This window comes from Chaetodon auriga, chromosome 4, assembly GCF_051107435.1.
Source record: "Chaetodon auriga isolate fChaAug3 chromosome 4, fChaAug3.hap1, whole genome shotgun sequence".
Taxonomy (NCBI): Eukaryota; Metazoa; Chordata; class Actinopteri; order Chaetodontiformes; family Chaetodontidae; genus Chaetodon; species Chaetodon auriga.
Genome location: NC_135077.1, coordinates 7,249,375 through 7,276,467, shown reverse-complemented (window position 1 = coordinate 7,276,467; position 27,093 = coordinate 7,249,375). Strand labels below are relative to the sequence as shown.

The 27,093-nt window shown below is 41.1% G+C and overlaps 1 protein-coding gene across 1 annotated transcript in view; it reads right to left on the bottom strand.

The window, feature by feature from the left end:
* The window catches only part of sgcz (sarcoglycan zeta), a 318,295-nt gene that overhangs the window by 68,390 nt on the left and 222,812 nt on the right, over nt 1-27,093 (bottom strand). The window contains exon 4 of the mRNA XM_076728465.1: nt 1,087-1,174. Coding sequence (XP_076584580.1) covers nt 1,087-1,174 — 88 coding nt within the window. The remainder of the gene's footprint in view (nt 1-1,086; nt 1,175-27,093) is intronic.

Below are 27,093 nucleotides of genomic sequence, written 5' to 3'. Positions count from 1 at the left end.
ATGTGATACTGAAGAGCCTCAAAAAACGATCGTGTCTCTTTGTGTTCCAGCCCTGAGAAAATGTTCAGAGGGCTTTTTATTGCTGCTACTGGCTACTGAACATTTGTAATGAAGAGACTGAAACAGAGATTATGTCCCAACAAGACAGGAACAAAAGTTCACAGCTAACTTCATTTTAGATTTAACCTGCTCTGAACTCCAATCATTGCACTCATAATCTTGGTGCCTCTGTCACAAGCCCTCTATCTCACTGCCCAAGTTTCTCAACACACAACCCTTTACATCTGTACTAGTCCTTTATCAGACAAGCATTCTAGCTAATATTGCCATTTACATCTAAATCCTTCATCCTTTCATAATTTATCATGAATTGATTGTTTTATGCCACTAATTATTATTGTCTACCTGGGCCTTACCCTCAATTTCTGTCAGAACTGGTTACATAAAGTGACAACACTGTGACTAAAAGGGAACTTTAATGTACATGTGAATAATGTATTGAACCCACTTAGGCTGCAGTAATTGATACATTAAAGTCTGTTCAGTTTGTTCATGACCCTTTTCATCCTCAGCTTCGCTATCATACACGGCCCCATCCCTCCATAAAGCTATGACGTACACACAGATTGTCTTCGCTGAGGATTTCCGTTTGCAAATTTTACAGAATCTGATTTGTTTCATTTGTTTCATTCATGTTCTTGGACTAGTTTTTAAGTCCTTGAGTCCCATGAGAATGCATCATTTATATACTGTCCTTTGAGTGACATCTTGTGTAGGACACTGGGCCCTCGCTAATCCAATAAGAGCTTGGAAAAATGATTTTGTTGAGAAAACAGCATGGCTGTCAGCCTCAGTGAGATACACTAATGGAAACAGATAGCATTTAGTTTGGTAAACAGAAGGAGGTAAAATGCATTTAGGAATTCAAGCGCAAACACAACAATACAACTGACTGTCTTGGAGAAATTATCTGGCTTCAAGGTTGTTTTGGAAAGAAAAGGTTTAGTGAAGGTGCAGCGTGTGTGGATACATCTCTGTGTGGTGTTTGTGTGTGTGTGTGTGTGTGTGTGTGTGTGTGTGCCTTACCCACGGTTAGCTGACCAGTCAGGTGTCCCTGATCATTCCGAGCATTGACAGTCACATTTCTGTCTGACTGGAGGATCAAGGGACTGTCCTAAGGAGAGGAAAAGGGAGAAAGATGATGAATACAACAGCAAATTGAAAGTTTCTAACACTCAAACAAATCCATACTAATCAGTTTCCGATCTCACACACACATGCTCTCTGCTTTCCTCACCTCCACTGTGGCCCCGGCCCTCACCCCTCTGGGCACCAGTCAATACTGCATTAACCTGCATAACCAATACTGCCTCAACTTGTGTCAACCTTCGCAGTTCACACTTGACTCCCTCTCTTCTGCCAGTCTGCCACACTCTGCTGTTAATTTGCATAATCTATTCAAAACAGCATCCTGTGAGTGTGTTTGCTTGTTTCCAATAGTGTGTCTCTGTGTGTACGTTCACAAAAAGGCAATTATTCTCAACCTAAATGAGCTAAATGCAACTGTCACCCTGACCTCTGCTCCCCACTTCAGAGTCTGATTGAGCCACACGGTGCCCGCATTAGTTTACATTCAGTGGATGTGTGTCGCAATGAATGCAAACCCCATGTCTGCCATTTTCATTAAGTTCCAAACTCAATCTAACATCTCACAGTCTCTCTCTGTCCCCCACCGCCACCGCCACCGCCCCTCGTCTTTCTCTGTCTTCTCTGCTGTGAACAATAGTCTGCAAAATCATCCCGCTCACTCTCTTAACCAACTTTTCCCTCCGTTCTCCTTCCCTCTTTCATTATATCTGTGCACTTACATAATTTTCTTTTTATTCTCTTTCCCTTCACTTCTCTCCCTCTTTCTCTCTCTCTCTTCTAAATTGCTTATTTGTTTTGGTGGCGTGAAATGAATAGCTCACAGGTGACCCAATTTCTCTGTTGATTTCCCCAAATTAATATCTTGCTGCATTCCAGTCTGAATTCCAAATGAGAATTGCGTCAAAATTGGAAAGTCGTTGATCCGTTGAAATGGAAAAATCCTTTTTTTTTTCCCCCTTCCCCTCCTCTTTCTTCACTCTCAATCTCCCTCACTCACCCCTCTTTCTCTCTGTTTTGCTATTTGTTATGGATGGATATTCATTGTTTTGTGGTCTGCTTACGCGAGTCGGGACCAAATTTCTAATATGTCACACCTGTCTGTGCTCTACTTTGGAGCGTCCAGGGACTCCCGGGACAGGCTGATCACAAACACAAACACGAACCACCGCGCAAGCGTGAGAGAGGAATACAAAGTTATGGACGCACAGAAAACACACACGAAAAGTGTACAACAGTGACAAAAATGAGATACGTGTCACTACATGTAGGCACACACGTGCAGATATTGTGCATGTAAACACACTTGTGCGCGCACACACTCGCACACTCATCCAAATGAGATCTCAGGTGCAACTTCACACACACCCCAGCCTCTGTGCTCGTACACGCAGACACATGCCACCCACTCATACAGAGTCAGGTAACAAATTTGCCAAACAACTGAGTGCTCCACATGGTTTACTGTGCATTGCCTCTCTAATCTGTTCCCTAACGCATGTGTGCTGGATTAATTATTTTCAACGGGCCGTGTGATAGGCTTCACTATATTATCTTTCCACTCTGTTTAAAACGATGTGCACGTTGTAAAGCATGACAGATGTAATGTGCTTTGAATCATTCCAGCTCAATGGGCAGTGTGCATGAACAGGGCTGATCCCATTCACTTAGTGCAGGACTCTGTCATTTGGAAGTGCGACCGTAGATGGAAATATTTATTTGATTAAGCTCATATGCATATGCATGGAAATATGGGCTATAAATAATCGCTGCATATTAAACAGCTGCTAATGTCTATTTACACAACAGCTGACTGAAGCCAAACAATGTTATCGGTGGTGCCTCTGTGAAATGTAGGAACAGGTAACAATTATGTCTCGTCTTTCTTGATGAGAATATTGTCTATTCTACCTCGAGGCCATCGACAATAATCACTGTTCACATCATCAGGCGCAAAATCAGAACGTTCCTTATCACCTTGGTTAATAATTTTCACCCTAAGAAGATAGCGTATGCAGAATGCGTCATCACACCAAACCGTGGAAGAATGGACGGCGCCTGTGCTCGCTTATGCTCAAGCTGGCACACAATAGCCTGATGAAATCCATTCAGACATTGCACATATTGTTGGTAACCAGATTGTAAAATCCATAATCCTCAAGTGTGCAGTCTTCACCACGATTGCGGAAAACAAAATGATGTGGAGAGCTTTTATGACACATTCTCTGTGTCAAGCAACGGGCACTGTGCACAAACATGCTGGCTGCTCTGTGATTAGTTCAGGACTTTTTTTTGCAGTATGAAGAACAGGCCTTGACAAACACACACATCTATCCTGGAGCCTGATGGTTCCTTTTTGGGTCTCACTTCACCTCATGTGTTGCCATGTGTTTGTTTGGTAATCACTACTACACAAACAACATGACTAAAGCACTGATGAAGCTGACCACAGTATGTTCCTGTATCCCTCCAATCTGTACAAACTGTGTTTCGAAGGTATTCAGCTGCATTTCTGAGACATTAAAGCTTCATTTCTCCCCATAAAAGTCCTTCTTTGAAGCTCTGATGTTCAGTGAAGTGTGCATGATGTTTGATGATGGTTTGATATATGTGCATTTAAATATTATTTTGATGTTGGTTGTCCCTTTGGAGTGCTGAAAAAGGTTTTTGCACTGCAGAATGGTAACAGTTCCATGGTAACAGTTCCATTGCTTAGATCTTAGTCCACTGGGTGACACATGCATCATCTTTAGCATTGTTCGATGTTAGAAATGCAATCGGCGTTTGAACTATAGTACATTGTTGAAAGTTTGTGTGTATGTGTGTGTCTGTGTGTGTGTCATTGTTTCTGTTAGATTAGATTTCAATATCTCTGACAGGAGAAAGAATGACATCATCAAGGCATGTAATGTTAAGATATTCATTCCTGAAAAGTAGGCTATTTTTGTTTATATTTTACTTTTATTCCAAATTAAAGAAGACTTGAGACTTGAGACATAACAATGCCGTTTTAAAAATCAATAAATAAACATTATGCTAGCCTACGTTTGCTGGGGGCAGTGGTGGACAGTGGCTTTAGGCTCTTCATGTCTTCATCATCGAGCGCTGCTGTCAGGTTGTGGAGGCGAGTGGTCCCGCTGGCTAAGTGCTTGTAAAGGAAGTATACAGAGGCACTTGTGTGCAGATAGTGTTCCTACCTGATCTACATCTTTTGCAGCATCTAGCGTGATGAGTGCAGCTCAGTGGACTCCACAGTGCTCCGGAGATCCTGTTATCCTATGTGTGTGTGGACAAAGTTAGTATGAAGTACAAAGTGTTTTGTGTGTCCAGTTGTCTTGCTGTTTACATTAAACCTAATTTATACTACTGATGCATGACAATATGGCTCAGATATATTTTCATTCCATTTGCAGAGTACAGCTGTCCTATATAGTAATGATGACCATATACACACGCTCTGAAATCACTGCCAACCAGTGTTGCTGTGGCCAATTTACAGCAGCCTCACAATGATTGCAGATGTGTCCATCTCTGATAAGCCCCACATCTTCCAAAAACACATTTACACACAATAATTATGCATAAATCCACTGATTCAACAATACAATATGAAAGAGCCCTACAGCACTTCCACATAAAACACATCACACATTTCCACATCAGCTACCCTATGTTATATGTATTATACTAAGAAATGTCAAGTCTACAGACAAAATCAGCCTCAGGCAGCCGCAGGGAGATGTGTGCAGAGTTACATATTTCAAACAAGCTCATTTTGAAAGAAGTTTCACAAATGGAATAATGATAACCAACAGTAAAATAGATTCAAAACTAGATTATCAAATATTTTGGGACATAAATTCACTTGTCAACATATGTCATACAGCTGGATTGAACTAGTTTTGGTGAACAAATTGGCTGTTGCAGAATCAAGCTGAGTGTGGGAGACACAAGTGTTTACAGCTGTTCCAAAAGGCTGGGGTCGTATGAAGGGGCAAAACGCAATGAAACTTTTTAAATATAGGGACACTGCACACATTTTCCTACAATCAAAGGTTTTCATAGTGTTGTACATGGTTGCACACAAGCCAAAAGTGACACCATAAAGAGAAATCATTTACAAAATGTCCAAATATGGTTTGGTGAGAGCATGCAGCATTTCCTCACATGTACCATACATTACTTGTGATGTTTGCTTTATGCTCAGTTCCGTTAGTCTCCCTCTCCCGCTCTCTGCATCGTCCCTCTGGCTTTCGTGTTTAGCGTCTTGCTCATAAATCTCCTCTCATCATATGAAATGCAGAGGCACAAATAAAGGCACACACATCGCGCTCTCTCTCTTGTGAGCTGACACAACATACACCACGGCACCATTAATTCAGTTAATAGTTTAATTTCATTTTGATTATAAATACAGGCACAGGGACATCAGCCCAAGGTAGCCAGTGTAATTAGTCAGGTAATAATAAGCTGCGGGCTGGTGGCTCATCATCACAGCCACCAGCTACCAGTACAGATGGGTCCTAATAACAGCTTTCAGCTTGCCTGTTGCACTAGCTGTCGCGAAATGACCGCCTGTCTGACTGTCAGCCTAAACAGGTCTGGAATGAAGGCTCATAAGTGATGTGATTGGTTTATTTGTGTTTAGTCATCGCACTGATAACAGCTTTGAGCTCGCCTGTCTGTCTCTTTTGGTCTGTCTCACTCACTGTCTAACTTCCTGCAGTAGCCATCTCAATAGCCATGTACTCAAGCCTCATACAAGATACATTTGGTTGATTCATCTTTGCCATCAGCCTAATAGCAGCTTTTAGCTCTCCTGACTATATCTCTGTGACTGCCTGTCTGCCTGCTTAACAGGAGATACTTTTAGCTGTCAATCTAATAAAAAGCTTTCAGCTCTCCTATCTCTGGTCTGTCTATTCTCTTCCCGTCTCTCTGAATGTCCAAAAGCCACCATCTCCTCATCTAGTTTACCTGTCTGTCGGCCACTCAGCCTGACTCTGTGGGTAGAGTCAGATTGGGCTCAGCAGTAGAGGAATCAAATATGTCGCTATTTACAATTCTGGTTGGGTGTGGCTAAAAAAAAAAATTACCTATCCCTCGGGTGATATTCGAAGCTAATTAATACTTGCTTTGCTTTTACCTGCTGCAACATTAAAGTGATGCATCGTTAATGCATCAATAATTATAATCTAGTTATATAAAATAAATCACTCTGAAATAGGCCATTAGCATAATTAGCACTTTCACTTTCAGAATATTTTGATGCTAAAACTTTTGTACTTTTACATCTGTAAAATAATTAATTAAGTATTTGTACACTGTGGTATTGCTACATTTACTTAAGTAAAGGATCCGAGTACTTCTTTCACCGCTGTAGACAGGGACAGCAAATTGTTAAGTTGTTTAAATTTATCAACAAAGGCAAGTACATAGAACATATATAGTCAAAGCTTAAAGAGAAGACCAATCAAACAGTGTGTGATAAAGTGCCTGGGGTGCCCCTCCATTCCTCTTTCAACTTTAATTCAGCTAATTAGCAAGGACTATTAAATAAGTGATGTGTTTGTCGGTGTGCGGTGCTAATTTGTTGTTTTCGGTCCCCACGGCCATGCAACAGCAAAAAATAAAGCAGACTTGCTCACAAGCTCATTCTCTGGGTACTTTGGTTTAATATGTTGAAGGGTCTTCATGTGCATTCAGGAGCCTCATTGTCTATTTAACATGTCATCAGTGTTCTGTACAAGCCTTGTGTCAACAGCTTTGAGATCAGTTTAATACATTTAAATCTCAATGCGACAGATGGCATGAGACGGAGACAGTCAAGACATATTGTGTGTGTGTGTGTGTGTGTGTGTGTGGACTTGCACAGTGCAAAATTTTAAGGCCCAAGCATAAGATAGATTGAAGTACAGGGCCCTCTGTGAATTACTGCAATTATTTTAGACATCTACGTCAGAAACATTAAACACCAGCCTTGATACGGCTTGACTGAATTGCCGAAAATGAAATGTATTCATAGGCTCTTTACAAAATCATTTGAGTTTTATGGAGCTGGCACGTTAAATTATACAATCCAAACCCTAATTTGAAAGCCAGCTTTACAGCAAAACTACAATTACAGTTCCATGATCAAATTGCCTAATGTTGCTGTCTCTAAAGTGAGAGTAAAACCTTATCTAACATTGAATTAATTAATCTATTTGAGCAGCTACATTGGCTTCCATTAGCTTATCTCAGGTCTGCTACTGGAAACCGTGGTTACAGTCCTACAACTGGTTAGCAAGGGGGTAGTCACCTGATCTCAGAGGGGATGGAGACGACATGCAGATTGCCGGTTAAAACAATTTTGACCTGCAATTGCTCATGTTTTGGACCCTTGTACCTCAGGGGCCCTCCAGGCCTGCATGATTGCAAGAAGCATACAATATTATCTGCAGTAAAGCATAGATATCACTGTTATGTGCTGCTTTGTTACAAAGATTTTTGACCATAAGCTACCAGAATCTCTGATAATTGGAATATTTTACTCTAGGCTGTTTTTCGGTACAAGGTTACAGGCTTTGGTCTGATCTCTCTAATTCTGGTTGATAAATCTGTCTTCAGGCATACTCAAATTCAACTGAAAATATTGGTGATGGGAGCGTCTTGGTGGCCAAATGGTTACTGTGCAAGCCACATAACCACAACATCAACAAACGCAGCATCGTTTTATATCTATATATGTGAGCATGTCAATAATTCACAGCTGTTTCAGCTAAACAGGAATCTAATGAGACGCAACAAAGTGTTATTATTTCACCACATAGGTGCGTGCTATTTGCAAGTCTACAGACAATAACCTAAAACAATTGAAATTATTGATGCAGCTCTCCTACATGAAGAAAAATAATTTACTCTCTTCACAAGCTTCTGGCGATCTCCTCATGATTCATCCAAAGATTTATAATTTTGCAGTGTGGCACAGGTAAAATCCTGCAAAAACCTGCTTTCTCACATGTTTTGTTTTATTGTAATTCATCAACATTTCCAACAAAAGGAAACCATAACCTGATTCTGCCGCAAAACCACTAAAAACTTTACAGTGTTAAGAATTTATGGAGATTTACAGTACGAATGCTGATTTTGTTCCTATTCCTAAAAAGTTTCCTGAGTGGAGATATGGGTTTTTAGCAAGACACTGACAAATCTTTTAATGGGTGTTCTAGTAGAGTTTTTGGGGGTTACAGGCTCCACTGTGCCACAAAGTCCCATTGCTCTTTCTGCCAGACCGATTCCCAAAGAATGGATTGTTCTTTACCAGAGGGTGGTAAGGTGGAAACGGATACAGAAAGATAGAAACAGTAAGAGAGATGGATGAGGTGGGAGTGGTGGGCTTGGGGTAAAAAGAAGCTGAGTGAGGGGGTGGGTGGAGGAAAAGGGGCACAGAGAGAGAGAGAGAGAGTTAGAGGGTGGGAACGAGAAGCAAAGGTAAGCAGAGACCTCACGGCTTCAGGCTTGCAGTGCAATAAATCTAAATGAGGAGAGAGGAAAAAAGGAGGGAGAGCAAGATAGAGATGGAAAGCAGAGGAGGGTAAACCATAGAGCATTTGTTTTGGAGATAGACGCACCAAATAGATCTATAAAAAGAAGTCGCTACATCAGCCCTCTACTCTCTGCTTCTCCACGGTAATGTATGTGCTTAAGGGACAAGTCAACAAAGTCACACAGCTCGAGGAAAAACTGCCAGCTGCAGAAAAATACCACAGGAGATGATTGAAGTTAGCCACTTCTGTTTGTGTGTGTGTGATTTTAAAAGTAAGAGCTGTTATATTGGTTTTGAATGGAGTTATGCTATGACATAAAGGTTATCACAACTAGAGACTGAAAAGGTACAACAACAATACTATGGCAAGGGGGAGCCAGGGCGACAGGTCAGAGGGGAGGTACAATCATCCTCCCCACAGTCCGAGATTACCAAGCCCCAGTAACACCCTTCACACGAGGGCAACTGACCTCAGATTGAAGATCATGGCCAAGCAAAGCACCTGTCACCCTCGAACTATACCTACTGTGACCATTACAGAGACGACTCAGCTGATGTACAATACAACACACAGCAACAGTGATTCTAGAGATGCTCAGCTATAAGATGAACAGCATGAACAGCCACAAGGAGCAAGCATGGAGAAGGAGGCTAGAAGCCAAGACCAAGGCAACACAGAGAGAAGTTCGTCAACTCTGAGGGCCCCAGAAAAGCGAAGGTGAAGAAGGAAGGAAGGAAGGAAAGAAGGAAGGAAGGAAGGAAGGAAATACCAAGGGCTGGGAGAGGAGCTAGAGAAGACGTGGGGAGGAAAGGCACCAGTGGTACCAGTGGTGATCTGAGTACTGGGGGCAAGTAGCTTCAGCAGATTACAGGAACAACATCTGAGGTCTCTGTTATATTATATCTATTAAATATGTATGTATGTATGTATGCAGTATTACTAGTACTATGTGTAATTAAGGTTGTCCTGGGGGGGGGGGGGGGGGGGGGGGATATATATATATACACACACACACACACACACACACACACACACACACACACACACACACACACTGTGCTTCAGTTACTCTTTGAGTGAAAGGAGCATTTTCTGCTTGGAATCTCTACCCATGTATTTCATATTCCAGAGATTTGCAAAAACTATCCTGGAAGCGAGGTTTTACAAATGATACCTTCCAACCTGAGGGCTCTGAGATAAAATACATCTGCAGGGCTTTTACGTAACATTTCAGATTAGAGCTCAGGAACATTTTTATATAATGGTCTTAAACGCACAATCTGAGGATACTGTTAGTCCTGTTGTGGCATTAGTCAAATATTTGTGTGAGAGTTTCTGCCAAGGCTGAACAAAGCCTGTCAGGACATGATAAGATAAGAAATAGTAAATACTGAGAGAGAAAAAAAAGGCACAGAGAGAGAAGGAGAGACAAATTTGTGCATACTATCACCTGCATAGAACTTTCTTTAACCCATCTGGTAGTTATTTTCCTGATTGCGAGTCTCACTTATTAACGGAAGTCGGACTAGTATCAAAGAAAGACAGCTGCAGTATTTGTTGGAATGCTTGTATGTAACACCAAACCCAACATTTACTTAACTTGAAAAAATTTATTAATCTATTAAGTCTTGTGAAGACAATTTGGCCTAATTAAAACCGAGGTACAAGAACGCAAACAAATACACGAGTAGGCAAGTAAGGCTCCAGGCAGACGGGTCACATGGACTAATGAAATGGAGGGATCTAAATAATGTAATGTTAAGTACTTAGCAATCGTACAATAAGAACATTTTTTAGAAACCATATTACCAGAGCCAATTATATGAAACAGATCGTGACAAACATCCACCCACCTATTCATATACTATGTCCTCTTAGTCTATGCAGGGGGAGAAGCCAGGGATATATTCGAAACAAGGTGGTACTCAGGTTGAGCCACAACACACTCACATTTACATGTACAATTATTTAAGCACACACACACACACACACACACACACACACACACACACATATTCACACACTCACACAAAGCAACTGAATCAACACGGACAGACGTCTATGGCTACATCATGGCCATGTTTGTCTCTATAGAGGCACATTTTCCCTCAGGTGCCGTGTCCTCTAGCATGGTTGAGGAGAGGAAAAGAGACTAGATAAGTAGAAAGGACAGAGGAGGAGAGCAGAGCAGATAAAGTCGCGATGCTCCGTTTGCCGTGAAATATTCCCCTATGGTACAAATACTTGAGGTGAAAGAGGAATAAGTTAACTCTGGAGAAGTTTGTGTGAAAGAGTTGTTTGCATGTGTGTACGTGTGGAAGGTGACTGCCCTGTGCTGGAGACAGTAAGTTTACATAATGTACACACAATAGTTGATCTTGTTCACTTACATGTGTCTAAATATACATGTGCTTGTGCTTGTCTGTGTGTGTGTGTGTATTTGTGTGTGTGTGTGTGTGTGTGTGTGTGTGTGTATATATATATATATATATATATATTTATGCCTGCCCACGCAGACATGTCTCGCTGCTAATAGATTATTGATCAGGGTCAGCTTCCTAGGCCTGCACTGGCTGACGCACACACACACGCACATACACACACACACTCGCCAACACTGACTTGCAGGCTCCTGAATGGTACAACTTAAGATGACTATTCTCAAATTTGTTTTTCTGTGTTTGTTACACATTCCTTCTAACATGACTGGTGTTCTGTTTTGTCCACTGGCACTTTGGCTTAGAGACGGTGCTCCAGAGCCATGGCCTCCAAATAGCAATCTTTGGAATGATGTCATGTATTTCAAACGTCATTTAACAGTTAATACAATTCCTCAAAAATATTTCATTGCTTTGATATCAGTCTTTGTTCCGAGCTCCTTCCTGTTTCTCTTCCATCCAATTCCCCAGGGGATCATAACAGATCCTTTTTCATTTGTACTGAACCCGTGGGTATATGGGCGCTTGTGTGTGCGTGTGTGTGTGTTTAAAACCCATTTTTCTTTTAATGGCTATACATACTCTTCTCTTTAACCCTGTCACCTCTACAAAGTCAGCACAATCCATCCCATCAATGCAAGACAGATCAGGTAGATATCATAGCTAGCAGATATAAGTAACACTTACGTTACCGGTCTATTACTAGCCTAAAGGCTGCCGGTTTCAGCGCTAGTCTAGATCACAGTTATCACTGCTGGGGGAAATATAACACAAGAAGATACTGGCTTTATCCTTTGCCTCAAGGTTATCCGTTTCAAACCTGATCTACATCACAGGGAGTGCAGTTGTAGAAAAAAAATAGAAATAATTGACAAGGACACACTTTCAACATGGTTTATGATTTGACACTTAGTGATGTACGGAATATGACATGAACGCATGAATGCATGAACATGTGTTACGTGCCTTTCTTTTGATGTCAGTAATATATGTGTATATATATATATATATGTGTGTGTATATGTATATATATCCTCTCAACACTTATGTGTCTTTTATCCAGCTCAGCCTCACCAGCTTGTTATCCCATAGTCATAGCTGTTGAATAATGTATGCTGGGGCCTCTCTCTTCCCCCAGAGGAGCAGTGTTGGAAGGGATGTGGCTGCTTCAAACTGAATACTCTTATTCACTGGGGGCTTGAGGCTGGTGGGAGTTTTCATGTTCTTATTTTCTATAAAGGCCCAATCCTGTTAAATAGTACAAGAAAAAAATATGCTGCGCAATTCTTTGTCTGCTTAGAAACACTTTGAAGATGGAATTGGGCAGACTTTTTTTATTTTTTTTATTTTTCAGAACTTGCAGATGGACTAAAAGTTTCACAGTGTTTTTCTTACTGGATTCTTGAGAATTTATGCTGTGCCAAAACACAATGAATTGTAACAATTAGCTCTTTTGTGTATGAAATTCTGTCAATCTTATCACTCTTTGCATGAAGACAATCAAGGGAAGGAAAAAAAAAAATTATATATATATATATATATATATATTTTTTTTTTTCAGACCTCATCTCTAACATTCTTTAGCGGGGCAACCTTTGTGTTTGCATTTGGTTTCCGAATTGAGGCTTTAATCACAGCTCCTCGGGGCTTTTTGGCTCATTTTCTAGCAGTTCAATATGTCTTGTGGTTTGTTAGTGTCTCATTGCTGTGACAGGGATTTCCTGATGTTGGCATCTCTGCAGAGCTCTCAGCCATGTGATGAAATCCCCAGCCGTGTAGCTGCTTCCATAATTACCGAGGATGGTTTACAAGGGTGGGACATGAGAGAGATGAAGTGGATTCTCTTGATGGCAAAACACTGCATAAAATGGGACATGGGAAATGGTTGACAAGGATGAGAGGAGGGTGTGAGAGGGACAACTGGGAATTCATTTGAGGGATAAGACATAGAGATAGAAGGGACAGAGAACGGTTCCAGCCCATGGAGCTAAATGAACCTGTTAGAATGTGTTCATTTTCTACAATATTCACTGAACGTGGTGCCATTATGTGCCAGCATGAGAGGTTGGCCACAACTTAATTTCTGCTCTGCATCAACCAGCGGCAGCTAAAGAGGCTAGAAAGATGAGAGGAATGACTTCGTCTCCATCAGTCCACAAAGATAGGTTTGAGTGGTGCAGTGAGATGTAAACTAGGCATGTCAATGGTCAACAATTAATGGGTTAACCACCTCAAATACTTTTGAGAGGTTACACATGTTGGACTACGGGATCATTTGCCTACACACACACAGTGTGATGCACTGCAGTCTGAAGCCATCACCTAGTTGGTGTGCTGTATGGGGGTTTCAAAAGGCTAGTTTGGTACCTCGAGCCAAAGAATGTTATGTCATCGAGAGATACTGTGACTAAATGCATAGAAACACACTTTGAGAAGAAGAAAGATGAGCCAAATCAAGCTACATGCTGTTTTTCTTGCTGCTTCTCTGATGTCAAACAAGTCCAATCTTCTCTCTCTTTTTAGTTCTGTTTCGGTCCCTACCAAAGACTGAAAGAAATATCTGGCTCTTTAGCTAATACGTCAAGTTGTTTATTTATTTAAGCACAGACAAACAAAAATTATAGTGTCCCTCTGTCCTCGAGAGGCCAATCTGAAAAGACTTTACTCTATATATAAAACTAAGCACTTAAAACTGCAGCATAGTTTTCCTTCAGGAGGTGCTGTAGGTGAGGGCATAGAAAGCAGCTAATGTGTATGGAGCACTATGGCAGGAGGGTAATGACTGATTCCAAATGTGAGAACTGAAGAGAAAAGGCTGTATTTGGAATATAATGATAAGAAAGCTGAGAAAGAATTAGACCGCTCAAAATCATTCTCAAAGTTTTATAATACACTAGTTCTACAAGAAGCATACAGTGTCCAAGGATGGGACTAGGACGAGACAAGAAAGGACTGTGGACACAAGATTTCAAAGGATAAAGTACAAAATCACACTTCTTTCATCTCTCTTTTTCTCTCCTTTCCCCTTGATCTCTCATTCAACTGTCTTCTCTTCAATTAATTTACAACGCTCAGTTTTCCAGGCAACTGAAGACCCCCAGCTTATTTACATTCTTGTTACATCTCGCTTTGATCTCCGCTCAGTGCTTAGTCCCTAATCTTAGTTCCCTCTGTTGTGTGTTACTTACTTTCTCGCACTTTACTTCTACATATCTGTACTCCCTCTGAAAGATCTGCGCGGGACAGCCAGTCAGTCATTGTTCTATAGTGCGATGTGAGCCAGCTCAAAAGCATCTCAAAGTGATGCACTGGTATGCACCAATACACGTGGGTCATATTTGCACTCTGAACTACATTGCAAAGTTTGCAAAGACGGGATAGGAGATATCTGTAAGAAGTGTAGAAGAACGTGTGATATCAGTTACTGAGATTTCCAACTCATTCATAATTCATATTAATTCATTCTTCACATCATAGCCATTTACACACCACTAGCAACCAGCAAGATAGACATATTACCTTTAATTTGTGTAAGAGGTCCTTGGCTGAAAGTAATCCATTCACCTCAAAGTTGTATTATTTTACAGATTTAAAGTTTTTGGTTGTATCTTGCAGTTCTGTGTCTTTACGCTACAATTCAACAACTGGTATTTCTGTTTCTGTCCTGATTTGACTTGAACTGATATGGCTACAGAGTTGGGAAGCATTGTCCCATATGTGACTGGTAGCTTTAATTTAATTACTGTTCATACTCAAAGCAACCATGGAGGATTGTTGTAGAGGAGTTCCATCAATAATTTATATTTGCTATCTCCCTTGCAGGCTTTGACAGGGTACATTTGGCTTTACAGTTTCAAGGAGTCACTTTCAATCTCTTGTGTTGTGACTTCAGAATACTGGCTCAAAGTTGCATGCTGCTGCATATGGCAGGACCGATGTCCTAAGCAACTGTTTGACAGTTTCAACTTAGGCACGGGCGTCTTGGCTGGTACACTGGACTTCCCAGACATCATCTTTAGAGCAGAGCACCATAGAGGCTTCCCATTGTTTTGTTGTGATAATTGGCTTTTCTGTTCCACAGCTGTGCCAGGCCCCAAAATCTTCTGGGAGAAAAGGATCTTCAGTTATCATTTCAGCTGTGCCAGGCTGACATTTGAGTACAGGACTGGCATTCTCTCAGTGGCAAATGTATTGTTATGCCATTGCACTGACCCCAGAGACAGTGTACCTCTTTGTCAAGGCAAGCTTAATAGGTTGTTTGCAGATGACGTCACGTCACTCCTTTGTTGTGGTGCAAACTGCAGATGGAGGGCTGGAAGTGATTTTCTGCATAGGAAGCGCAACCACGAGGAGATTTATTGAGTACCAAATGTTGTTGTTCATAAGGGTGAAAAATGCAAGAAATTGACTGAAAAATGGCAGACAAAAATAGCTTGTTAACTATCTACGGTCGGGAGCAGCCAAGTTGGCTCGTGATGGAAATGGTGTAACATTAGCTATTGTTTTAAATCTTTGGTGATAGATTTAAAGTAATAGCTACAAGCAAAAAAAAAATTGTTCAATCGGTGTAGACGATTTTACATAAGACAGCTGAATGTAAACAACATAACCTGTTGTCTTGTCTTGTTTTGAGACAGTCCACGTCTGTAGTGGCATTTCACCTCGCCTTTGCGAGTGGTTAACCTGGCAAACAACAGTAATGTAAACGTCAACATTCAGCACCTCAGCGCTGAAAGCTTGTTACTCGGTTAATCCACAGGCAAATAAAAGCTACGCACCCTAGCAAAAACAAAACGACAGTCATCCTGGAGCACTTTGGTACCAAAGTCGTGGACCCAACCGCAGACAAGAAAGTTGTACTCCTCCATACTTGTGTATACTTTCATTTGTTTTCTAGAGTAGAATGACATCTGAATGAGCAGGTAGTTGGTTACATCTACTGCCTCAGTAGCAGTGAAACTTTCAGTTCAGTTGAAAAATTGCTCCTCTTCATAACATAAGGCTCACATCCAATTTTTTATCCATCCAATTCTGGTTTTCTGTTTGTACCTTTCTCTTGTAATTTCTAAACTATCTAAACTAGCCCAGGAAGAACTCTCCTTCACCTCATCCATTGCAGTTTTCACCTCCGGCACTCAGGAGGAATACCATGTGACAGTGAGGAGGGAAAAGGTCAGAATGCTGCTGGACTTGGTGCTTTAGGAAGGACGGGGATGCTGGTTAAGTGCTGGAGGCCTTTGCTTCACACAGGTACCTCCATCCTCCATGCAAAGCGTGCCATACCTTGACAACAACTGCTAGTCTCCAGTCTGCCATATTCTATGCTCTATCAAGAGCCGTGCAATATCAAGGAAAAACAAAAATTCAGTTACTCACTTAACTGAGGTAAAACAAACAAACAAACCAACAAGTATGTAACTATTTTACACGCAAAACCACCTAATCAGACAAATAAGAAACACTCTTAAACATGTCTCACAAACATAGGGAAGGTAGTATACTTGTATTATGAATGAGAGTTTGGAGTTTAGAAAACTCTCCCTGTGTTTAATGAAGAGAAGCAGCTTCTTGAATTCTTGCAAAACACGGTAAGAAATTCTTCCTCGTGCAGAGAACTAAGGTTGGCAGGGTGGAAGAGGGAGACTGCCACTCCTGGGATTTCATGAGCCTTGCTCAAAAGCAGACATATCTGCCTGGCCCATTCTTTTCCCATCCACTGCTCAACTCACTGTTAATCAATCATGCTGACTCCACCCATCCCAAGACTACAAGCTAGGTGAGCTGCATACACACTGCCTCATTTGCCAGTTGTTTGTACAGAAAAATGGCTGCAACCTACCACCCCGACACTGCAGTTCCACTGCTTTGGCAGCTTCAGTGGAAAGAAGGCACACGTAAGCCAGAGTGGCAGAGTGTGCTACTTAATCAACAAATCTGTGTGCTCCTTAATCTCCACTGACGTCACAGTACTCTCCTCATATTATTCACCAGACCTAGAGCACTTAACTATTAGGTGTTGTCCCTTCAATTTACCTCCGGAGTTCTGCTGTATTTATAATGCAGATTATAAATCAACAAGGATACTCATCCTGAGGCTCTTTTTAATGACGGCGGGGGACTTGCAGCCTGTAATTTAAACAAGGGCTTAGCAAAATATTATCAACCACTTCCTGTCTTACACATGGTAATGAAACTTTGCACCATTGCTTTCAACTATTAAAAGGGACTATCGTTCACTTTGGCATGAACATTTGTCTGTCCACTTTTTGACTGCATACAACCAGTTAAACAATGCAAACCACTCACTGTTAAGCTCAGTCACTGAACTGTTTATGTCTGCCTGTCATGACCAATATAATGAGCATAGCTGTGCATGGCAAGTGACAAGTGGGAATTCAGCTTGATTATCAGCTATGTGTTTGGAGCATCACATGTGCACAGTGGATTATTGTGGGTTGTACTGCAGGAGTGGTACAGAGGTTTCTGTTTACAGTTGAATACGTTTTTTTGCTATGAAACAGGTTCACAGTTGCCATGTTGGAAGTGCTGTGAATCCCAGCTGTCTCTAGCAAACTACAAACCTTAGTGCCACCTTTTAAGCCTGCAGGAGGTGAGCGTTTTGCACTCAAAACACAAGTGTTTGGAAGAATATTCCTCAAGGGAATTTTCAGTCGAGAATTTCAGTCAAGACAAGTATTGCAACTGTGAAGGCTCACCTTTCCAGCTGAGTTAGCATAAGATGTAATATGTGGATGTTACACCGGAGCAGCAGGAAATGAAACCTGCTTACTTTGTGCCCCTGTAACTGAAATGCAACCCATCCACTTACTCTCTTTTTTATGTCATGCACTTCCTCTCATATGCACACGTAGAGAGGAAGAGTACAATATGTAATTAAGGCTGAACCACATTGTACCAATGATCTGCACACTGGTAATTAAATCTAATCTGTGTGTGTCTCCTCAGTGCAAGCATGTGTGTCTATGCATATGAGCGTGAGTGTGTGTTTAATGTCATAAGGCCAGAGCAGCGTAATGCCACACTCCCGTCCAGTTAATTAATTCAAATGTCCACCCTTAATTCATTTCACAGAGTGGATTGTGACCGTTCCCCTGGAAACAACCTGTGAATACATAATGCTGGCAGGGACAAGGCCTGCTCTGGTGTGCATAAATGCACTGTCAATGTCATTTGGGTGTATTTTTGGGTGTAAATGAGAGTGAGTTTTCAGCGTGAGCAAGTAAAAATCTAGATTGCTTACATGCATTTCAAATAAATATGTACAATATATTTGTTGATGCAATATTTGTGTGCAGAAGTGTGTGAGAAAGAAACAGATTTCACTGTGTGTGTACGGCACACAAAGTGTTATTTCTGAGTGTATTTTGTCAAAAGCATGACTGAATGCACTGTCAGTTGTGACAGATATTTGCGTATAAATGTGTCTGTGTGTGAGTTGTATATTAAAAGAGTGAGCTGGTAAATTTCTTATATTAACTTACATGATTCTATTGTCATTCAAAGGTGTGTGTATATGCAGAAAGGATATCATCTTGCCACGCTGAACAAGGAATTCAAACCACTCAACGTCAAGAAACCTTTTGATATTTGTCATATAAAAGAAGCGATGCCATGTGAGAGGAGAGAAGAGTTACAAAGGAGTATTAGCGTCATTGTTATAGGGAAAAGGAAAAGAGAATAACATTTAAATATTTCAAGACAAAGGTCGTAATATTATTAGAATATGTAATATTTTGAGAAAAGAGCTAAAAATGTACGAGAAAAAAGTCATATTATTTAGACAAATACTTTTAATAGTCTGTTGTACACTGAGATATAATAATCTGTTATACTTGAGCTTTTTAAAACTGATAATAATTCTAAGTCTCACGATGTACGAGCCAATATCCATGTGTTTTGAAGCAGCGACTGGAGCACAGCACAGACATGGTTTTCCCCAGACAGCTGAGACAAAACGCACCATCCTTCCATTGGAAAGTGATTAAAGCTCAGTGGGCTTTCTGAAAACGATATATGAGAGCAGCGAGTATACAGTAGAATGTTCTGCCTTATGTTTTTACTCTGCACTGTGTTGGTATACTAATGTCCCACTCAGACCAACACAGTGACACGACCTTCTGACAGTCATTTGGCCTCGTTTCAGACTGTCTCTGGATGAGAAAAAGTTTATGGAGCTGACTGTATGCTGCTCTTAATCGGAGGTGGAGAAGTTAACAAGATGTGCATTTGACAAACTGAGCACTAGTCCTCGTCCTTGAAGCCACTTGTCTTGTAAAACACTAACATCTTTTTGAAAGCTCTTCTGATGCTGTTTAAATCTTGGTATTGTCCACACAAATCTTAACTTTGCCACCTCCATTAAAGGGCAGCACACGGCTGCTTCTCTAAGCTTTTCAATGTGAAACCTCCTGCCTGTGGCAGACATGCCCTAAAGAAGCTTGGGGTCTGTCTTCAGACAGAGCGTGGTGGCTGTCCTGAGCGCCTGTGGAGCCGAGCATGGGGCGGACCACGGATCACATGAAAACACCTTGGTCAGAGGAAATTGACACTGCAGTCTGAACACAAGTCTAGCTGTAGGCGTCAGTATGGACTCTCAGGAAATGCAAAAACATACACATGTAATCCAATCACTTTAGCCTAAGCATGATATACAGTATGCACTCATGTTCTCAAAGGAACCTACTTTATCCTGCTGTGACTTCTGTGAACACATTGTAATACATTTTTTCTTAAACTGGACTGGACAGATTTTCCTTTCAAAAACAAGATATTTTCTCCATCATGTACACTCATAAACACAAAAAAACTGTGGTACCAATATGTTTTGCTTTGTTTGTGTTTATAAAGATTATGTGTACTATTTGTTCTCGTAAACATACTGTACTTTAAACTGTTATGGTGCAGAAATTGCCTCAAAATGTAAGAACCCAATAAATTAAAATAGAACATAAACAGAATAAATTCTAATAATACAATAAACATTAATCTCAGTTAGATGAGTACAGCAGAGGACTGAACGGTGAAGTACTCAGGACAGTAGCAGGGACACACCCAAATGAGGGTTTATGCAAGCCAGTGTAATTAACATGAATCTCTCTCATGTTAGAACATACATTCTACACACTTAATTTGACATGGTGATTACACTGAACAAATGCTTTAAAGCACTTAAGTAAATGCATAGCTCTGGCTGTGGAATGAAACATCTCTATCTTGACTGTCCCGTTACTTAATATAGGCCCTCATTTCCCACTGATGCTATCATTGAAACTAGCTGTGGGCTAAAAGATAAATTTGTCTGTACAAAGCTATCTGCTCGCCTGATCATTATACCAATTACTGCACAGACACCAAGATTGGGGGGTATTCAAACTTGAATATGCAGCGAAAACTCAGCTCTATGCACTTTAAAGCAAGGCCTCACAATCCTTATTTGCCTTAAACTGTGGCCGTCATAGCTGAAGCCACGGTTGTTACAGAATGATAGAAAAAACACAGCGCTATATTGAGCTAAATGTGTAGAGTAACTTTGAGTTTAGGTGATAAAGTTGAAAATAAAACTGCACTCAAGAAGAAACCCAGCCAAATATCCATGACCCTGAGTATGTGTAGTTCACTAAATCAAATGTTAAATGGAGTGCTGGCACACAGCTGATGGCCTTGTGCTCAATGGTTACTACTGTCTTTATGCCAGCAATGCGGCATTTATGGATGTGGAGGGATATGCTGCCAGAGCCAGGATTAGTTACGAGGAAGGGAAAAACGTTCGAGAGCAGGTATTCCTGTTTTTAAAATGAGTTTATTATAGAAGGCATATCATCCCACGAGCATCTCCATCAGGTGGTGTAAGAAATAAATCATTACACCTTTTTTTCTGTTAGAACAGGTTTAAATAATAGAAGCAGAGTAACACAAAGCAAAGAAAACTCATTATACAAGTGCAAAGTAATGAATCATGTATTTTCTTTTACATGAAATTCATCCTGACAACTTCTGTGGTTGAGAAAACAGCCCGAGTATATGGTATTACCTCTTGTTAGAAAAGAGTGCCGTGTGTGTCATTGGAGAAACTTGTACGCTATGTTTCATCTACAACACATGGGTTGAAGGATTGAAGGATAATTTAATGTGACGTTGTCCACGCTAAAGGTAAGTATGGAGGGTCCAACACTGTTATGTTGGCCAGTGTTTGTACTGGGAGGGTTGGTATGGTGCCTGAAACTCTCAAAGGATCTGTGCAATTTGGCTTGACAAGGAAGTGACAAGGAATTTTGACATTTTGATGGACTCTGGCTGAAGCAATATCCATTTTAATGACAGCATTATCAAAATGCTTGGATTTAACATGGTACGCATGACTTGCCCTTTTTCTCCAGTCAAGTTTTGTGATGAGGGGATTTGTTGTGGCTTTTGGATGATGTGACCTCTGAGACAGAAGCTGGGGGGAAGGATGGAATGATCTTTTGGAGCACGGGATTAATATTCTTATTCATTTTGTCTCGTTTCCTCCGCCCCCTCCAGGGCCAGTGTGACTTTCATTCTCCTGACATTCTGAAAAATGTTGTTAAATGTTAATGGAGACTATTTTTACATGGGTCGCGACCACGTCTGGCACACAAGTACATGCCAGACACTCATACACTGGACACACTGGATCTTAAGACATTTGCACATGCAAATAGACAACTGTGCAGACAGTCAAACACATATGTGCTCAGCTACACACCTGCCAGTCACGCTAGGTCTTGAATAAAAAAAAATATATAGCTTTATAGAAGCTCTTGCTTCTGGAAAAATGATCAAATGATCCCCACTCCCAGCAGGCCCCACTCACCTCTGCCAACCTCCCAGTCAAACTTTTCTTTCGTCTTGTTTCTATTATCTTCAATTTAACTTCAGTGACAGCATTGACTTCTTATTTGATATCTCTCTTAATGTTGTGGGGAACACGAAAAAAGCTTAGACATCTGACAAGCACTCTGCATGTGTCTGCTTGGTGGGGCTCTCATCTGCTGATGTCGATGCTTATTATCACAGACACGGTGTCTAAGGTAGTCCTTTTCCACAGGCTGAAGGCTCGCATGTAGCGAGTGCCACCCTCTAAAGGTGACATGCTGTGTAAATCAAGTACACTTTACATTCGTTGGCCTCTGGAGACCCACAGGTTGAGTGTTCGTTTACAGTAGCTGGTGAGTTACACTTATTAAGAAACAGGAAAGGGCAAAAATGAAATACAGCGAAAGAAAGCAGCAGCTCACTGTGTGTTGAAGCATTTTAAGATAGTGAGTAGAAGCTGAGTGAGGTCATGAGCCTCGTAAAACATGGGAGCTGGATGAAGTATCAACACTTCAGATAGATTACATGAATCCTCAGTGTTGATCAGCTGCAGCTATGTCATGTTTTAGTTCAACAACCTTGAGACCTAAGCCCTGACCCATTCTACGGGGTTAGCCATGTGGGGATAACTTATGACAAGCTGTAATGAATCATCGTCAAGTTAAATATTCCCCTCTACTTCACTTTATATTAGAGCTATTAGCAGTAAGTGTAATGGTGAAAAGACAGCGCTGTAGCACAGTAGTAGTGGTTGTTGCAAAGGTACATGTGTGAAATGTGTTAATGTGAGCGCACTAGTCTTGACAGACCCTACCCATGGGCAGCTGTGGCTCAGGAGGTAGAGCAGTCATCTGTTTATCAGAAGGCAGGCGGTTCGATCCCTTGCCTGGTCTACATGTAGCAGCATCCTCGGGCAAGTCTCTGCCACCGGTCTATGAATGTGTGTGTGAATGTGTGAGTTCAGGCTTGTGTAAAGCCCTTTAAATGGCTGGTAAGACTAGACAGGAGCTATATAAATAGAGTCCATGTAATGTAGTCCTTATCATCTCAGTAAGAACATCTTAATTCACCACACATACTGATACATTGACAGTATGTAAAATCCCTTTAATTGCATCTGAGTCCCTCACCAGCAGAGACTCTTCATGTGTCACATCACAGCAGAAGATGACGTGAAATTTGAATCCAATGTTCCTGACGCTTTCTGTTGAGTGACGATTGCTTGGAACTTCTGCACATGAAAAGCACTGCCTTCAAAAAGACGAAGAACGCTGTGGACATAAAAACATGCCACTCTCTAAACAAAAGAAAATAACATTTTAAAAAAAAGCTATTATTCTGATAAGAAATCTGCCAGCAATAAGTACCCCAGGTGACATGCAATTAAAATCAAGCGTGCTTGACAGTTAGACTTTGTGGCATCCTTTTCATCATCACAAACAAAAGGCATGAACAGAAAGTCAAACAAACCAAAATCACCTGCTATTACTCTTTAGAGAAAGTTGCAAGTGCAAGCTGCCCCCAGTAACATGCTATTAAAGTCAAACAAAATCACACTGTTACAGTTAGTCTCGCCATAGCACAACAGTTCCACAGCAATAGCCCTGGAATTATAGCCTATACCAAAGTCTGCATCCGCTCAGTTACATTTACCCCAGATTGTTTACAATGCTGCAAAGTCAAAATCAATAGGGCCTGCCAAGACGGGAACAGCCTAATGTTCCATTAGAACTCTCTGCTATTCAATTACAGCTCCAGAGTTGGAGAAGTTTCAGCTAGCTCAGGTCCCCAGAGGAAAAGCAAAGAGAAAGTATGAGGCAGAGGGAGGGAGTAATAAATCTAAAACTGACAAACAGCAAAAATAAAGTTATGGCATCCTCCCACCTTCACCCACCACCCATATTTTTCAGTCTTCCTTGAAGCTGCAGTACAGGATATGGATGAGAGGAGCTCTTCAATTATTGCTGCTTTTAACTTTTTTCATTATGTTTCATACGTTCATTATTGTTTTTCAATTTCGCTCATCTATTTTGTGGTTTTAATTATCCTTTTACGGGGCTTCATGCCATCTTTTATATCTTACCTCCCTCCCTTCCTCCCTCCCTTTAGATGCATGCATATACACTATCTCCGCTGTGTGTGGTGGAGAATCTTTTCTCCACAGGAGGCGAAGGCCTTACCCAGGCAGTCTACTGCACATAACTAGGCCTGTCTCCAGGGAGCAAGGGGTGGGAGGAAAAGGCAGAACAAAAACGGCATAGAAAGAAAGTGATAGAGGGGGAGAAAGAAATGTCAGACAGGGGGTAAAGGAAGAAAAGGCCTAATAACAGGGAAAAGAGCCACAGAAGAAGAAAAGTCAAATCAAAAAGATAGAGAGGGACAGCAAGAGGGCAGAACAAATGAAGTTTTCTTTGTGCCTCCTGTGGTGGTGATAGGTCGTCATGGGGTCCCTATGGGGACAATTATAGGGCCTAGTGGCAAGAGCCAGGGTTTGTGTGTGTATATGTGCATGTGTGTGACACTAAAGAAAGACCTTTAGTGGAACGACCAAGACACAGAGGGAAGACTGCATCCACAGTGTGCCTTTTAGAATACACCAACACACCTTGAAATACCATACAAAACTACTCTGGAGATAATGCCACAGTGTCTGACTTACAGTGAAATCATCCTCAAGATAAATACCTGCTATTACATACAGTACATACACCCCACATATATGAAAAAAAGCTCACTGAACACAGCAACCACACAGCGCTTGGGAATTTTCTCAACTCAGTTATACCATACCTGCCCATTAGCTGGCAGTGAATTGGCTCTCTGGATCGCCTGATGACATGACCTGATGACTTTCTGCACAGCCCATTTGCTGAGTGAACAGTGGCCATATGCACGCATACATGTTTATATACATTATGTTCAGCGTGCATAGACATGTATTGATATAGACCTGCATTAATTCTAACCCAAACCATGACCCTAAATAACTGAATTGTTTTTGTGCCCAAACCGAGCCAAACCTTAACCACAATGCTATTAGATGCTAAAACACTCATTTTTCGGCAGTGATTTATGTTCGTAGGGGCATCAGATCAGAAAACGCGGGGGCATGGACAAACAATGCATTTTGTTATTTAATATCGAGGACATCTTCCAAAGCGTTCCAGCTATTCTCCCTGATACTGCAGCTTTTACCTTCCTAAAAAAACATTCCGAATGCCTGCAGCTTAGATCTGTTTGTTCATCTGATAAAGGCTTGCCTGCCCACTAATGAACCAGCCTGTAAGATCAACCGGTGAACAGTCTTTTGTCTAGCCTCTTATGTCAGCGTCCACACTTTTTTGTTGATCTCTAACACATTTGTTATGTTATGATCTGTTCACAAAGTGTACCCTGGGTTTTCCACAGTGAATGTGACTGATCTGTCCTGTGCCATGTGGCTCTACACTTATTGTCGGTACGCACACTGTGTGCTGTGTATGGCATCCTCCAAGCGCTGGCTTGTGATGTTACTCTCAGGGCTGGCAGAGATTTTGGCTGCTTACCAGCTTTATTCTGTGGCCACACAGTCTTTGCTCGGGGTCCTGTGTCTCTTCCCTGGTGCCTCAAAATTCCTGCCGAGCACTTTGTTGTGTTTCTCCAGGGCCTCCCCGTTCCTGCCAGATCATGTACAATATGTTGAATTGCTGCCAACTGCTCAAGCTACTCCTGCTTGCTACCTGTTATGTGTCTCCTTGATGCATGACTGGAACATGTATTTCTATCTTTCTGGTGACTGATTTTGTATTTGTTCACCTAACTACTACTACTACTAACTACTAGTGGGCAGTGCTTCTTAAAAATAAACAAAATTATATTTTCCATTGGTTCTTTTTGTTGTTTGGGACGTACTAGGTAAAGGTGATGAGAGGGATTGTGGCAATTTTGTTGCGGTTGTGAAGCAAACCATAGATTTTATTAAAAAATGATTTTATTTTTAGAAACTGCTGTTTTTCTCTCTATATGGGAGGGTATTGATCCAAGGGAATCAAAGGGAAGAATGTTTCTGTTGAAATAAAAAAAACTGACCACATTATCAGAACTTGCTTTAAAAACAAATCGGAACATGTTTGCAGGTTTGTTCTGCCAAAATTACTGACAAGTCAAACTACACAGTAATATCTATTTACCTGCAAGGCAGGTAAAACTAAACACAACAACACCACAATTAAATCATTTGACCTTTGCAGCCGATATGGAATTGAGGGCACCATTCAAACGTGAGAGAAATTACTCACTCTACGAACAAGAAATTTTAAGAAACGCGTAATTTTCCACCAGTTAGTGTCTCTGTATCTCTGTCTCTTATCCCTCGTTTTCCTTTGCTTCGTCTCTCTCCTTATCTGGTATTCATAACTTCTCTGTCACCTCAGGTGTGTTTGCCCCCCCCGACTTGATCGCTTCCCTTTGACCTTCTGCCTTTCTCTTTTTTTTCTTTCCATCTTCTCCACAGTTATCTTTCTCTCTCCTCCACCCTGTCGTTTTCCCTCCCACCCAACCAATCTAATTTCTCAGTGCGTTGTTATTGTGTTGTCGTGTAGTTTATATGCAGTTCTCTGAATTTTGCTCTCTCTGGGAGTCACTTTGTTCCAGTTACCTTTCCCACAATGTACAACTGGGGAATGGCCCTGATTACACAAAATGTTAATGTCTGTGTACGTGATGTTTTTGGATAAGACATAATACAGCTGTGTGGATAAGACGTCTTCTTCATCCTCTCCACCGAGCTCCTACATGTCTTTACATCCTAAAATGCCTTTCCTATAAATGTACATTTAAGGGAGCTTAGTTTTTTTTTCACCCTTGTTATCTCAGTTTTTAAATTGTACTTAAACTCTTACCCAGAGATTTCACCCGGTCCGTCTCTGTGACGACGCGTATGCAACCCATTTTTGTTCTGTCCGCCATACAACTACAAACCCCACTGAGCACGTTTCAGAGCGTTTTGCCTGCCTGAATTTGATAAAAGATTTTCCTGATTTGATCATTTTGCCTTGATTTCTGTGCTTCTACCATGGTCAATTGGGCTAATAGTTAAATGGGTTTTTTCTGCTTTAATTGCCTTTATTGTTGATGTATGATCA